At 54.7% G+C, this 16,578-nt stretch overlaps 1 protein-coding gene across 4 annotated transcripts in view; it reads right to left on the bottom strand.

The window, feature by feature from the left end:
- Positions 1–16,578, bottom strand: part of MYO18B (myosin XVIIIB) — a 245,008-nt gene that overhangs the window by 204,517 nt on the left and 23,913 nt on the right. For all 4 annotated transcript variants that reach the window (XM_070066045.1, XM_070066043.1, XM_070066042.1 and 1 more), the window contains exon 11: positions 14,757–14,901. In XM_070066045.1, coding sequence (XP_069922146.1) covers positions 14,757–14,901 — 145 coding nt within the window. The remainder of the gene's footprint in view (positions 1–14,756; positions 14,902–16,578) is intronic.

Raw genomic sequence — 16,578 nt, 5'->3', positions numbered from 1 at the left:
TGAACCAGAGGATGGAAGACCTCACTCTGTGTGTGTGTGTGTGTGTGTGTGTGTCACTGCTTTTCAAATAAATAGATAACATTCTAAAATGTTCATGAACAAATGGAATTAAAAGATAAGGTTATTCTGGTGCAAAAGAAAAATTGAACTGCACGCATACATGAGGTCTTCAAAGAGCGCACTGAGGGCACAGGGGCTGCGTCACCGCAGGCGAAGCTGTCACCTGGGAGATGCACATCCCGTATCAGAGTGCCAGCTCCTGGACCAGCGACTCCACGTCCTCCAGCTCCCCACTGCTGCACCTGGGAAGCAGCAGACAACGGCGCAGCAGCACCACCCACGTGGGAGATGGAGCTCCTGGCTCCTGGCTGCTGCCTGACCCAGCCTCAGCTGCTGTGGAGTGAAGCAGCAAATGAAATCCCTCTCTCTCCTCTCTCTCTCTCTACCTCCCCATCCATTTCAAATAAATAAATAAATAATCGGCTTTCTTAAAAAAAAAGCTCATGGAAACTGCCTACTATGAAAAAAATACGTGGAATTGAAAAACTTTTTTTGCACCAAAATAAACTTATCTTTGAATTCCATGAGTCCACAAACTCTCCAGTACCAGTCACCATAGGAAAGACCAAATAAAAGAGAAAGCAAAGGAGAGAGAAAGACACAGGGAGGGAGAAGCAGTGAGAGAAACAGAGGAGGAGGACAGAACCAGCTCCCCAGAGGAAGCACCTTGGTGGGTGCAGGGGTGTGGGGTGTTCTCTATCCTTGGTCCCTGGTCCACTCCAGAGCAGGCCACACTCTCCATCCGAGTGCCTTTCTCTCCACCTGCCAAGAGGCGAGGAGTCTGTATGCAGAATGAATCCAAAGCCAAGTGCAGAGGTCACCGCCAGCGCGTGCACTTGCTTGCCTGCCATTCTGGTTGCTGATGCAAACAGGACCCCGTGCAGGTGGGTCCACACTTCCTGCCCTCCCCCTATCCTCTTCTTCACAGCCCTCCTGGTGCTTTCGGGGGTCCCCCCCTACAGAAATGCCATGCCCTGGAACCCGTGACTCCGTGCCTGCACCCCTGCACTGGAGCTGAGGCTGAGAGAGCCTCAGAGGCGCAGGTACCAAGCCAACCACACTCGAAGTTTGCTTTGATCTCTGCTTAACTGCAGAGGCTACGGGAAGACCAGGGCACTCAGCCCCCTGTCCATTCCCTGTCCATTCTCTGCGTGGCTGGGGTGAGGCCCGGCTCCAGCCAATCTACTGCCAAGAGCAGGTCTGTGTCAGTCATTCTCTGAGTGACAGGAAGGTGTGGAGCAGGGCAGAGGGGCCACATAGGTGCGAGTCGGACCAGCTCAAAGTGCTCACTCCGTGGAGTGTCCATCCACGTCACTGGGAACGAGTGAATCACATGCCGCAGCAATTTGGCCCGTGCTTGCCACCAGACCAAATACATGCCCACCCCAAAATGTTCTGCACCAAAATAAACCTATCTTTTAGCTCAATTTCCATAAGCTCCTTTTAAGATGTATTTATTTATTTCAAAGGCAGAGCAAGAGAGAGAGAGAGAGAGAGATCGACCTTCCATGCAAATGACTACACCAGGTCTCGGTCAGATCAAACCAGGAGCCAGGAACTCCATCTGGGTCTCCAACATGGATGGTGGGGACCCAAGCACTTGGGCCATCACGTGTTGCCTTCCCAGGTGCGTTAGTAGACAGCTGGAAACTGAAGCGGAGCAACAGAGCAGGACTTGAGCCAGCATCTGATATGGGATGCCAGTGCTGCACGCAGTGGCGACTTAACTCGCTGTGCCACGAAGCCAGCCTCTCTGTGAACTTTGTCAAGAAGCCCTGTCCATGCAGAAGGCTTGGCAGCACAGGATCTGCTCAACAAATGTCAGCTCCAAGTGACTGCGCCCTTAGATGTCGATCCTGAAAGCTGACAAACCAACCACAAAGACAAACCCAGTCCAGGCAGCTGTGGCTTCTCGCCAGGGACCCTGGGCCACCTGCTAATGTTGGAACGGCAGGAAAGGTGCTTTGCTTATTCCTAGAGCCCAGAACATCAGGTTCTCTCCTGATTCTTACATCTCCTACCTGATCCAGGTGCTATGCAGCCCCACACACCCAGACGTACAAGGGCTCTCTAAAAAGTGCATACAAAAGGCATACTATGAGAAAACCATGCATGGATTGCAACAATGCTTGTACCAAAATCAGATCACCCTTTCATTGCATATTCACAAGACACCTTGTATGGTTCTGTTTGCAAAGCTTTAGAGAAAGTGACCCATCTTGTCCCAGCAGCTCTGCCTGCCTGCACAGCTGGTGCTCCTTGGACGGCCTGACCAGCAAGCTGATTATAACAAACGCCGACATGAGTCACTGCCCACAACCTCACTGCCGGGAAGACAGCGCAGAGACCGCTGCTGAGGTTCTGGAAACTATGAGCAGGTGTTCTGGGTGAAGAAAGATCTAAGAGTGGATGGAATGGGCAGGACTTCTCAGAACCTGGGCTATGCTGACATGCAGTGGGGAAGGGAGCACCTGGACCCAGATGTCAGAGCAGAATGGCTGACCGGGTACCTAGGGGGTGATGGGGAACTGTGGCAAGAACTGGAACCTGCCAAGTTCCAAGACAGTGTCAGTCTCGCGGTGATGTCACCCCCCCCCCCGAGATTCAGGGTCCTTACCTTCTCCCAGTACATCATGGTAGTTTTAAAAGATCTATTTACTTATTAATTTGAAAGGCAGAGTGACAGAGGGGCAGGCAGAAAGAGAAAGCTCTCCCCTCCCAAGAGGATCAAAATGGCCAGGGCTAGGCCAGGCTGAAACCAGGAACCCAGATCTCCATCCAGATTTCCCACATGGGTGGCAGAGGCCATCCTTCACTGCCTTCCCAGGCACGTTAGCAGGGAGCCGGGACTCACACCAGCACTTGGCTATGGGATGCTAGCATCTCAGGCAGCAGTCTCAGAAAGCAGATGTGAAGGGAGCACCCCCAAGCAGGTAATGTGGGCTTAGTAGGGGCAGGGTCACCAGGAAGACCTCAGCTGGAAGATATCACCCAGGGAGGTAGGACCACAGGAGTGGGGGTGGGACCAGCAGCAGGTGCACGAGTGGCCTGCCTGGGGCCACATGGCCAGCAAGGCTGAAGCCAGGACCTGACTTCTTGGTGTGAAATTGGACTCCGCCCCTTCCCAAATACAGGATCTTAGGTAGCTTACTTTACTTCTCTGAGCCTCTATTTAGCCACCCATAAAATGGGTATGACCTATCACATAGGGTTAGGAGGATGAAGTGCATTTACATTATGCCTGGCAGACAAATCCCAGTCGATTCCCAGAGTTAACGATTGTCATTGTCATCATTATTCCTGCAACCCTTACACTCTGACCCTGACTGAAAGGTCCCGGACTAGTCCACCTTGACACTTCCTCAACCATCCCTGTCTCCTCTCCAGCCACAGGGCTCATGGCGTGTCTGGGGAACAAAGCTCTAGGGGGCCCCCAGAGAGAAAACCGTGTATGGGTCTACTACTATACCACACCGCCACCAGGCAAGTCCTCCCTCACCACCTATGCCTGCTTCCTCACCTGTAAAAAGAGGTGCTGACACCCACTGCAGGGGGATTGCTGAAATGGCCCACACTCTTACCCCATGGTGCCAAGTCCTGAGTCAATGTTTGCTGCTGATATCACTTGGGGGAAACAGAGGCCCAATGAGGAGCAGAGGCTTCGTGGGGTCACCAGGCACAGGCGTGGCTTGGTCACTCGGATACCTGGAGCCCCCAGGCCAGTGCTGCAGCGCAGTGGGTTAAGTTGCCACCTGCGACGCCAGCATCCCTTCCCAAATACAAGCTCTTAGCTAGTTGACTTTATTTCTCATTAGTTCAAGTCCCGGCTGCTCTGCTTCTGACCCAGCTCCCTATTAATGGGCCTGGGAAGGCAACAGAAGATGGCCCAAGTGCTTGGGCCCCTGCCACCCACAAGGGAGACCCGGAAGAAGCTCCTGGCTCCTGGCTTTGGCCTGACCCATCCTCAATCATTGTGGCTATTTGGGGAGTGAACCAGTGAACAGAAGATTGTGTGTGTCTGTCTGGCTTTGTCTCTCCCTCTCTGTCACTCTGCCTTTCACATAAATAAAATAAATCTTTAAAAACAGAAAAGAAACCCGGATCCCCTAGGCGTTCCAGCTGCCCCTCCCCGCCCTCCCCAGGCACAGGACTACTGGCAAGCTCTGCCTTCCAGCACCAGCCACTTTAGGGCATGCCTTTTTTTAAATATAATTGTTTACATCCCAGAGCAGCCATTGTAACTTAATGAATGAATTCAATATGCTCAGAAACTGCAGAATAAATCCTTGCCTGTGGCCCAGAATAGGCCATGCTGCACCAGCTGCCGGGCAGGGAGCCAGGCCACCAGCTGGACTGGGCAGAGGCTGTGCAGCCCATGGCTGCAGGAAGGCCCAGGGGAGGAGCGGGACCCTGGAGGGGACAGGACTTAGAGGCACCCAGTGCAAGGACAGACCCATGACATCTCCAACAAGCCAGGCCATACGCTAGTCCTCTCCTAACTCGGGTCCTGCTGCAGTCCACAGCACCGGGCAGGGCCCTGAGGCTGGTGCCTTACTGATGGAGCACAGAGAAAGACCAAGAAGCTGTGGGGCTGACTCAGTGCACCTGGCCTCTGCCTGCACTGCCCTCCTATGTCCTCTGTTTGCAAGATCCAGCTCAAAGGACCCCTGGGTGGGGCTGACTCCTCTCTACCTTGGATGCCTCCTGCTCAGAACGATTGTTGCCCCCAGCAGCATCAAGGTACTTGTATCTCTCTCTCTCTCTCTCTCTCTCTCTCTCTCTCTTTCCTTCCTCTCCCTTGATTTAATCAAAATGTTGTCTTGGTAGGTGAGAGCAGCCAGTAGATACAGAGAGGGAAAATAAGGACAGAGGGAGAGAGAGAGAAAGAGAGAGAGAAGAAGAAGGAGGAGGAGGAGGAGGAGGAGGAGGAGAGGGAAGATGGGCTGGGAGAGAAGCAGGTGAGATGAACCAGCACCGACCTGGAGTCAGGACTCCAGCAGCGCCCGCCCCACCACCTCACTGTGCGACCCTCAGCAAGGCTCTCCCCTCACTGGTCCTCACTCCCTGCCCTGCACTGAAGCTTGCCCAAGTGTGAGCCCTTGTCCGGCACTCGTGTCCCCACTGCACCGGGTGGGTTTGTACACTCAGGTGAGCCACACCCCCTTCACAGGCACGCGGGGAGCTCTGTGGGTCCCGGTGGGGCCCTGGGCAAGCCGAGGCTGCAGGAGGCGGGACGTGTCTGTCCCCAGGCCCCACTCACAGCTGTCCTGCGCCTACTGATTCTAGAACTCTCCACACCCTTGCAGGGGCTCAGCTGCCAACCCTCACTGGCACTCTGGGGGAAATACTGGGGGTGGGAGCGGTGCATGGGGAGGGGACTCTGGGCTCTGAACAGGACAGGGAGCAGGTGGGAGAGTGAGAGGGTTGCCCCTCAGCGTGGCGGGGTGGGGGGCCACGGTTGTGCCATTTAGAGCAGGGTGACCCTGAGTGACTTCACCCCGCTCCGCCCTGACTTTCCCACCTACAAATGGAAATGACACCAGGACCGACCCCAGAGGCTTGGGGGAGTTAAAGTAAACACCCCGCCCTGGAGGCACTGTTGGACTTCCAGAAGGCCACACCCCCACAGTGCCCATCCACTCCGGGCAATTGCATGCACTCAACAGAGAGAACTAGGGCTGTCCCCATGAACGGACATAGAAAGAGAGCAAGGAGCTTTGACAAAACCTCAAGAGAGTAAAGTGCATAGGAACGGAGCTGGCGTGAACCCAGGGGCACGGGAAGCAGCCGCTACCTGCCAGGTGCACAGAGCTCAGCGTGCAATGCTCTCCTTTAATTTTTATTAATATAAAGAGCACAGATTCCACATACTTCACAGATTCAATTCTAAAAAGATAACCAGGGGCCGGCACTGTGGCGTAGCGGGTAAAGCCGCCGCCTAGAGTGCCGGCATCCCATATGGGCGCCGGTTCAAGTCCTGGCTGCTCCACTTCCCATCCAGCTCTCTGCTATGGCCTAGGAAGGCAGAAGAAGATAGCCCAAGTGCTTGGGCCCCTGCACCTGCATGGGAGACCTAGAAGAAGCTCCTGGCTTTGGATCAGCCCAGCTCCGGCCATTGCAGCACACTTGGGGAGGGAACCAGTGAACACTCTATGATTTTTGCAACTCTCTGTGAGTCCATGGTTATTCCTAACCAACAGCTTAAGAAGAAAATAAACCAGCTGAGGGCAGTGAAACCGGCCCATGTGACATTGCAGCACTGTATACGCCTGTCATGATCCACAGACCTGTCCAAGCGGGACGGCACCCAACGTCAGCTGAGGGCCGCAGCTGAGAACAATGCAGCAGGCTGTGGTGCAGGGTGAGGCTGCCAGCACCCCGCATCCCACCCTGGAGCAGAGGCTCGAGTCCTGGCTACTCTGCTTCGGATCCTGCTCCCTGCCAACGTGCCTGGGAGGCAGCAGTGACCGCTCTCTCACCCACGTGGGAGGCCCAGACTGAGTTCCAAGCTCCTGGCTTTGACCTAGCCTAGCCCTGGCTATCATGGGCATTTGAGGAATGAAGCAGGTGGAAGATCTCTCTCTCTCTCCCCCCCTCCCTCCCTTCCCCCTCCCTCCCTCTCTCTCTCCCTCTCTTTCTCTCTCTCTCTTCCTCTCCCTTTCAAATAATAACACTTTTTTAAAAAAAAAAAAAAAAAAGCTCTTTTGACTGTTTCTCTTGGCCTTGCGTGCTGTCCCAGCTGGGAGACTGTTCAGCTGCCACCCCCTGTGCCTGGGCGGACTGCCCACACTGAAGATATTGGGGTATCGCAGCAGAACGGGGAGCTGGCCCCTGCCACTGACGTTGTTTCTCTTTGTAGTGGGCATCTCTGGGCCCCCTGCGTTACAGGGCAACCCATTTGGGGACTGACACCTTCAGCATGTCAGGCACTGAGCCACTGGCCCAACGGCGGCCTCCTGTCACCTCCCCAGGACAAGGCCTCCTGTCACCTCCCCAGGACAGGGCCCCTGTCACCTCCCCAGGACGAGGGCCCTGTCACCTCCCCAGGACAGGCCCCTCTCACCTCCCCAGGACGAGGCCTCCTGTTACCTCCCCAGGACGGGGCCCCTGTCACCTCCCCAGGATGGGGCCCCTGTCACCTCCCCAGGACAAAGCCTCCTATCACCTCCCCAGGACGAGGGCCCTGTCACCTCCCCAGGACGAGACCCCTGTCACCGCCCCAGGATGAGGCCCCTGTCACCTCCCCAGGACGAGGGCCCTGTCACCTCATCTCCCCAGGACGGGGCCCCTGTCACCTCCTTAGGACGAGGGCCTCCTGTCTCCTCCCCAGGACGAGGGCCCTGTCACCTCTCCAGAACGAGGGCTCTGTCACCTCCCCAGGGCGGGGCACCTGTCACCTCCCCAGGACGAGGGCCCTGTCACCTCCCCAGAACGAGGGCTCTGTCACCTCCCCAGGGTGGGGCCCCTGTCACCTCCCCAGGACGAGGGCCCTGTCACCTCCCCAGGACGAGGGCCTCCTGTCACCTCCCCAGAATGAGGGCTCTGTCACCTCCCCAGGGTGGGGCCCCTGTCACCTCCCCAGGACGAGGGCCCTGTCACCTCCCCAGGACGAGGGCCTCCTGTCACCTCCCCAGGACGAGGGCCCTGTCACCTCCCCAGGACAGGGCCCTGTCACCTCCCCAGGACGAGGGCCCTGTCACCTCCCCAGGACAAGGGCCTCCTGTCACCTACCCGGGACGAGGGCCCCTGTCACCTCCCTGGACAAGGCCCCGTCTCCTCCCCAGGACGGGGCCCCTGTCACCTCCCCAGGACGGGGCCCCTGTCACCTCCCCAGGATGGGGCCCCTGTCACCTCCCGGGACAAGGCCCCTGCTTGCACGTGGTCCTCACGGCATCAGACATGAAGCAAAAAGCCAACTACTTGCAGGCTGGCAAATCCAGCAAAAGCGAAACAGCACACACCCGTCAGCCCACAGACGACGAGGAAACAGCGACACGGCCATCAGACAGGCCTCATCATCCTTGCTGCCACCTGGAGGCTGAGTGAGTGTTGCTTTTGTGCAGTGAGGGACTGTGGGAAGAGGGACAAATCACAGTGTGGCTCTCGGGGGGAGCGTGTGTCACTTCTGTGCGAGGTCACAGGACTCCGGGACTGGAGAGCATTGGCCTCCCCCCACCTAAACGTTGCTGGGGAAATCTCTCTCTGGGGGGTGGTCAGGCCTCCACACCCACAGGACCAGGATAACAGGACTGATGGAGCTTCCGTATTCAAAGCCAATAATAACGGGAGCCTCACAGAGCCCTAGAGGGTATCACTGTTTTTTAAAGATTCATTTATTTATTTCCTTATGTATAAAATGGAGATGGTCGAGGGGCTGGTGTTGTGGCACAGTGGGTTAAACTGCAGCCTGCAATGCCAGCATCCCGTATAGGCGCAGGTTCAAGTCCTCCTGGCTGCTCCACTTCCCATCCAGCTTCCTGCTATTGCACCTAGGGGGCAGCAGGTGGCGCTCAAGTGCTTGGGTCCCTGCACCTGTGTGGGAGACCCAGATGAAGCTCCTGGCTTCAGCATGGCCCAGCCACAATCATTGTAGCCATTTGGGGACGTGAACCAGTGAATGAACAATCTCTCTCTCGCTCGCTCTCGCTCTCTCTTGCTCTCTCGCTCTCACTCTCGCTATCTCTCCCTCTTTGTGTGGAACTCTGCCTTTCCTTAAATCAATATAATTTTTTTTTTTTTTAAATAAGATACAATGGAGATGGCTGAAAGGGAACACTTCTAAAGCCGCCGCCCCCTCCCCCGCCAGGGTGAGGCTCTCTCGGCCCCCACTCGTTTGACCCTGGCAACAAGGCTACAAAGTGGGGACCATCACTGGCCCCATTTTATAGAGGAAGAAACTGAGGCTCCTCTGAGCTGCGGGCAGGACTCACAGGCTGACCCTAGCGCCCGCCCGCGGCACTGTCTTCTTCACGGGGATATCGCACAGGTGGAATCGGCTCAGAAGGCACAACACAGGTACGAGTACTCAGGGACCGGCAAACACTGGGGGGGCGTGAGTGGCGCTTGTTGCTCTTCTAAGGGTTCAGAAACCCCTGAGCCTACTGACCAGGCCCCGGGTCTCCCCACTGGGACGACAGCGGGTCGTAAAATAATCAGGGCTCTCAAAGTAAGATAAACCAGGCTCAGGGAGGAGAGTATCATTTTAATGGGGGAAAAAATCTTGATTAATGAAAATGATTCTTAATATATCTCAAAATGATCTGTTATGACACAAAGCAAAGACATTTATATACGACTGTGAAATCCTTAATAGCTGACTTTAGAGCAACTTATTATGAAATCCTCCAAAGCAGACTATGTAGAGAGTAAATCATCAGCCAGGGCTCCCAGGCCGACTGACAGGAGCTTTTCTTAAAATAATTTAGAAGGTGGAGTGGGGGTGAGGGCTGGGAGGAATTATTGCCATAATCATGTGTTAATAAAATATTTATAAATGCGACTCTCTCTTTGATCATCGCAGGCGTCCACAGGGACAGGTCAGGCTCCTGCGCCCACGTCACAGGAGGAGAAACCCTGGGAGTCATCGTGGGTCCCCTCGCCTGCCTGGGGACAGGTCTGGTGACCAGGGGACTCCCCCTGGGCTGTCCTCGGTCGCACTGGAGGCGAGACCGTGTCGTGAGTGTCGCTGGGAAGGCTGTTGTCCCTGTGGACGCTGTCCAGCGGCAGCCACTGCAGGGAGCGCCTGGGAAGCCGCTCAGGCCAGCTCAGCAGCACTGACCATCACAGCGGCTGCCTACTGAGGGGCTGCCGGCTCCGGTGTCACTGAGGCCCGGCCACGGACCCCTCGCCGCCACCCCGCCCCCTGGGTGTCCCTGGACTCTCACTACAAGGTGGCTGCTGTCTCTGCTCTGCTCGGGGCTGACCCAGGGCAGGCTCCAGGGGCAGGAAGCCAACGCCGTCCAGGAGAAACTTCAACCAAACTGCCTAGAAGACGCGCCCGGACACCTGCAGAGACTGTAAGTCAGTCGCAGGCTCCCAAATCCTGCTCTCAGGGGAACCCAGCCTAAATGCACTTCCTCGAGCTTGCTCCATCAATCCTCACTCCAACCCCACTGCTAGCCTGCGGGGAGAGGGAGACACTAAAGGCCAGAGACGTTTGGTGTTGAACTCAATTCAGCCTCACTCAGGAGAGCACAGCCTTTAGCTGGAGGCACTTCGATCTTGCGAGCCTCGGTTTCCCTCTCTGTAAAATGGGTTTGATTCCTCCTCCAGACGCCCCTGCCCCCAACGCTGAACCCTCGTGGCTTTCCTGGTCTGAACCACAGCCACACATCTCCAGCTGCCCTCAGCGAACAAGGCTGTCCAAAGTGCCCAGCGTGAAGTAAGAGACGTCATCTCTCCACGTTCAGGGAGCCATGACAGAAATCAGAACTCTGCTCTCCTAGATCCTCACTCAGAGAGCCTTCAAAGCATGTGGGAGCTGTGCAAGATGGCGCCCTGAGCCATCTCCCGGCAACAGCCTTCCCCCCGCCCCCAGCATGTAGTGCCAGTCAAGGAGCTTCGTCCTATCACAGCCGAGGGATTGGTCATGTGATCCAAGTTGGACCAATCAGAGGCTGTCTGCCTGGTAGTTTCACAGTCCTTGTGTAGACTCCCAGCAACAGCCATAGGACCAGCAGGACAAGTCCCGGTGCACTCTCCCCCATGGGAAATCAAGATTCTCAGTGGATGGGGGTTTAGGAAGAACCTTCCAGCCTGGCAAGTCCACAGCCTCATGAGATAGCTTCAGCTTTGGGTTGTGGGGAAGGGCTCTGGGCTCAGACGAGGTGCCCCATGGGGCACGAACCAGTCCTGGGGGGAGGCATTGGGCACAGCAGCGAAGATGTTGCTTGGGAAGCTCGTATCCTACACCAGAGTGCCTGGTCCTGGCTCTGCCTCAGATCCAGCTTCCTGCCAGTGCACACCCTGGGAGGCAGCAGGCGCTGGCTCAAGCAGTTGGGTCCCTGCCTCCCACACAGGGGACCTGGGTTGATTTCTCAACTGCTGGCTTCAGTCTGGCTCAGCCCTGGATTTTGCGGGCATTTGGGGGGGGGGGGGTAAATGAGCCGACAGAAGACCTTTCTCTGTCTCTGTGTCTCTGTCTCAGTCTCTGTTTTTCAAATAAGTGATCATAGAAAACTCGAATGCCATCTCTCACTGTGCAGCATGAAGGGCTCATATTCTGGAGCCACACTGGCAGCTGTCAGATCCCAGCTCTGCCACTTCCTAGCTGTGCAATCTTGGGCAAGTTACCCAGCTTCCCTGTGCCTCAAGTTTCTCTTCTATAAAATGGGATAGCAATAGCCCCCACTTCTTGGCTTCATTGTGAGGATTTCATGAGTGAATACACATCAGATGTCTCCAACAGAGCCTGGCACCCAGTCACTGCTAAGTGAAATGTTGGCTGCTACTGCTGTGGCTGTATCATCGCTATAATTATTACATCTTACGTCATGTGTGACGTTTCTCTGAGGTCCTTGCTAGACTTAAAACATCATAAGGAAGTGAAAAAAGAAATCAAAATTCCAGGAAGTTATGTCTAGAATGCCCCCCAGATACAATGAGCTCAATTCTGGTAGTTCTTAAACTTCCAGATGCCAAGTTTTCCCACTTGGTGAAAGTCATGGGCTCTGTCTCTCTGCACCGAAACAAATGTCCACATACAGCCCAACACGCTCCATCAGGAAGTATCAACAGTGACCCTCCCAAAAAAGAAATGTCCAAGCCCCACACCTTGGTGCTTGTGAGCATGACTGTATTTGGAAAAGGGGTCTTTGCAGACGTAGTTCAGTGAAGGGTCTCAAAATGGGATTGCCTGGATTACGGGGCGGACCTTCATTTGAATGACCAGTGTCTTAGAGAGAAGAGACAGGAGAAGACAGAAGGAGAGACTGGGGTGATCTGGGTGCAAGGTGAGGAATGCAGGGTGGTGCAGGGCAGGATTTTCCCCAGAGCCTCCCAGGGGAGCCTGGCCCTGACAGCACCTCGATTTCCGGGTTCTGGTTCCCAGAACTCTGAGAGAATAAATGACTTGTTTTAAGACTTCAGGTTTGTAGCAATGTATGAGGGCAACCAGAGCAAACTAATCCATCCCTGAAATCCACATGTAAAATCCTTGGTTTGGTGGGTGGGGGTGGCAATACACGATCCCTCCGTTGGGAAATTCTGATCAGTGTGACTCTGCCCCCCAAAAGTTTAAGGGCTGGAAACTCGGCGCCCATTGCAGCAGAGTCGGGGGCTGGGAACTTTGGGAAGTGACTGGGTCATGAGGTCAGAGCTCTTATGAGTGAATTCATTTACTCGTGAACTGATGGATTAACAGGTTATCCCAGGAGTGGTCTTGTTATCAAAGTGAGCTCTCTGGTGCGCCACATCCTCTGTCCGTCTCACCCTGGAACACGCCCTCTGCCACGTCATGATGTGACGCCAAGCGCCAGTGCCAAGCTTCCAGGACCACGATCTACATGAACCCTCTTCCTTACACCTTCCCGGTCTCAGAAAGGAACAGGAAACGGACCAAGACACTGGTCCAACTCAGGACTTTCACTTACAAGAAAAGCGCGACCAGAGAGAGAGAGAGAGAGAGAGCTGACTCACTCAAGGTCACCCAGCAAACTGAGGTCACAGTTATATTTCTTCCTTTCTTTGAAAATTGACACGTCATGACTGTGCACATTTGTCAGGTGAAACTGGGAGTTCTGCTGTGTCATGGAAGGCAGCTAACAGTAACCCTGGGTTTCTGAGCCCCTCTCCCTGGTCTGGAGGGGCTCTGGGGAGGATGGAGGGGTTTTCTCAGAGTACCACCAGTTGGTTCAGAGGCACGGAGACCCCTGAGTGCTTCTACCCTCCACGGTGAGGGCACAGAACAGGGGTCAGCAATTGTTTTCTGCAGAGAGGCGCCTGGTAATTATTCAAGCTTTGCAGGGCATACAAAGACATCTCTGTCCCAACCACTCAACTCTGTCACTGCAGATTGAAGCCAGCCACAGACAGGTCAATGAATAGAAGTACATGTGCTCCAGCAAAGCTTTCATTACGGACACTATAATTTGAATACCGTGCAATTTGTGTGTGTCCTGAGATATTTGTTCTGAGTTGCAAGCTCTTTCATCCAACTGAAAAGATCATTCTTATTTGTGCTGGGTGCACAAAAGCAAGCTGGGCTTGGCTCACATGCCCGAGTCTCCTCATCCCTGGTGCAGATGAGGTCAGATGCAGAGATGGGGGTGCTCCCAGGGGTGACTGGGGATCCACAGGGAGAGAGGAAGGCACCCGGCTTCGAGGCGGGGCCACACTCTTACACGCACCGTCTTGGGGACCAGGATGCATGATGGCCTCTTGAGCAAAGTGGTACGGATGCCACCAGCCACAGCACCCAACACGGCTAACGTTCAAAAGTCGAATGCCATTCTTGCATTTTCTTTTCTTTTGATTTTCTCCTATTTTTCCAGCTGAGCATATCAGTCCTCAGCTTAAATGGTAGAATTCCCCAGCGTACTGACATCTGACTCAGCATGGCTTCTGGAAACTTCCACCATGAAAGCAATGGGTTAGGATGTGTGGCCACAGCCCCCAGATGTGGGAATGGTGGCAAGGACTGGCCAGCGTCTTGTCAAGGCATCTGCTGTGCGCAGGGGCAGAGCCCAGAGCATCAGCCAGAATCCCAGGACAGACATCAATCCACACACGTGTTCACCCTACAGGTGAGTTCTAGTTCAACTGATTCTACTCCCTCCCGAAAAGAGCTAGACCAGGACGCAACCACGACCCACATCACCGGAAGCCCTGTGGGCCAGGAGCCATGGCCGTGATCCCTATTCTCTCCCCCAGAGCCGTGTGCAGTAACAAGAGAGCGAGCAGAAAAGATTGCTTAGGGAAGGGAGGAGCCCTGAATACCAAATGGAGGAATTTTACTTGATTTAGCAGGTGGGGGAGAGCCTTGGGGTGATTCTAAGCCCAGAGGAGGTGGAGGTGGGGGGTTGTCTATATAACAGATGATGAAGATGGAGAGAATGAGGAGGGAGGGTGAAGGCAAAAGGACTATGGCAACATCCAGAAAGAAAAAAAAAAAAAACAGTATCTAGATGAAGGTGATGACAGTAAAGATGATAGAGCAGCCAGGGAGAAATGACGTCACAAGACCTAAGCACAGGGCACAGTGGACGGCTGCATAGTGCAGCGAGGAGGTGAGAGTAAGAGGGAAACACTGGGAGATCAGGTGGAAGCAGGGACGATCACTCAACAGTTAAGGAGGAGCGGGAGCCGGGCAGCGGGGCCCAGTTCAGCACTCCTGGTGGGGAACAGCTCCAGGGCATGGACACAGAAACACAGCATCTCCCCGGCTTCCACCCAGTCACCAGATTACAGTCAGGTGCAATGTCAGGCACTCCACAGCCAGGTGGGGCTGGTGGCTCCTGTCCTGGACAGCGCAGACAGAAAGCCTCTGTGCTGGGGCACAAAGTTCTTTTGGACGGTGCCAGTCTAGAAATTTTGCTTGAAAAACCCCAGCCCTCTTTCCCTCTCACCACGCTCGGGCCGGCAGTGTCCCAAGGACTGGCCCCAGAGACACAGGAGGTGACAGATGGCCCCTGTCCCCATCTCATGGAGAGCAGGCACCTGCCCAAGGAGACGGCTGGCCACCCACGTGAGGGACGTACCTTTGCAGGCGCCCGCAGCACCAAGGTGATAGATGGCCGCCAGCACCCGCCAAATGGCCTGCTGCTCACTGGCCGAGATGCCCAGGGTCTCCATGGCGCCCTGGAGCTGGGCAAAGGCGGCCGCCGCCTTCTGCTTCTCCTCAGGCTGGGGGCAAAGGGAGGGAGGAAGAAAGAGAGATGGTCACAGGGCAGACAATGCACGCTCACAACCCCCAGCCGCGGTCGGCCTCGGGAGAATGTGTGGTCAGTTTACAACCACAGTAAATTATCCACAATTAAGCTAAGGAGTGTTGACGTGCGGGCTCGGACTGCTGGGAAAGTTATAAACATCCTCTCTGTCTGGCTTTGGGATGCAGCGTGATTTTTATTCATTCCTGCGTTCATTCAGGACAGATTTATGGAGGCTCTGCTCCGTGCTCCGTGCTCCATGTTCCGTGCTCCGTGCTCAGCTCTGGTCTGGGGATGCAAGGATGAGCCAAACCCAGACCTTGACTTTGAGCTCCTCTTAAGGTACAAATGCAAAGAGACATAAAAGCAACTAAGCGTGCAGCAGGCTATGTGCTGGGCCACGGATCCAAGTGGAGAACTGTGGGATACAGAGGAAGGAAGGGCTAACAAAGCCCATCCAAGAAAACCCAATGGGCTACCGTACAAGATGAAACAGAGTTGTAATCGAAGATAGAAGAATAAAGAGATGAAGCCAACCAATCGGATGTCATAAAGGACTTCCTGGGCACTGGGAACACACAAACAAAAGAGATTTGGGGTGACGACAGGTGGCCGACAGACTGTGGACACAGCCACAATTATTGTTGCAGGTGGGAGAAATCAGATCATAAGGAGCTGGAACAGGGCAATCTTGAAGGTCACAAACACAATATTAAAACAGGTGTGGGCTTTAAAACTCCAGCCCTGATTGGCAGATACCGCTACGAGTCCCCTTCTGCCTTCTTGGGCCATGGCAGACATCATTAATCGATCCCGATCTCACAGCAAGCCAGGGAGCCCAGGTTCCTTTCAGGATATCTCCTCTTGCAGCTGCCACAACTGACAGGAGACTTTCTGCCATCCCTAGTGCTGCCTTGGGAAACTGCTGGAGGTTTTTAAGCCAGAGAAAAGAGAACGTCACACACTCAGATGTCTACAGGTCACAGGAGTTTCAGTTGCTTGGTTCTGTTTTTTCAGATTTATGATCCCAATTATGTTTGATTGAATATTAAAATGAGCCTGAAACTCCTGGGCACACACCATCTGGCCAGGGACTAAGCCCAGAAGCCTGCTGGGTAGAGAGGACGTGAGCGGGGATGGGCATGCTTCTGTCAATCATCCACCAGCAGATAAGGAGAACTCTGATTTCGCTCTTGGGTCCTGCTTGGAGAACTTGAGTGATGAATCTCAGGCAGTGAAGCGGACAGGTTCTTGAAGTTTCTAGAGCCTGGTGCCCAGGGAGCAGATGGTGACGTGGCACTCGCCCAAGGTCACACAGCAAAGTCATATGAGGTGCAAGACCAGCGCAGGTGCTCCCGCCTCCCACCCCACACTCCTTGTCTACTGCCCTCTGGTCACCTCCTCTGTCTGGGAAACAGGTGAGGTGCACTGAGCGGTGGGGACAATGCCAACGCATGTGGTGGCATTGAGAGATCTGCTGTGGAAACATTTCAATTAATAGCAAAAGCGTGTTCGACTGCTGTATCATATTTCCGGCCGCCACAGGACCGCCAAATCCCTAGCAACCAGGAGCTCAACCTAGCAACCACAGCTGCTCCACTGGAGCAGTCGAGGGAAGGCATCTTACCCACATGCTCTTGGTTATTTATGAGAT

The sequence above is a fragment of the Oryctolagus cuniculus genome, chromosome 21, assembly GCF_964237555.1.
Source record: "Oryctolagus cuniculus chromosome 21, mOryCun1.1, whole genome shotgun sequence".
In the NCBI taxonomy this organism is placed as follows: domain Eukaryota; kingdom Metazoa; phylum Chordata; class Mammalia; order Lagomorpha; family Leporidae; genus Oryctolagus; species Oryctolagus cuniculus.
The sequence above is the reverse complement of the archived record's forward strand: the minus strand, read 5'-3'. Positions and strand labels throughout refer to the sequence as shown.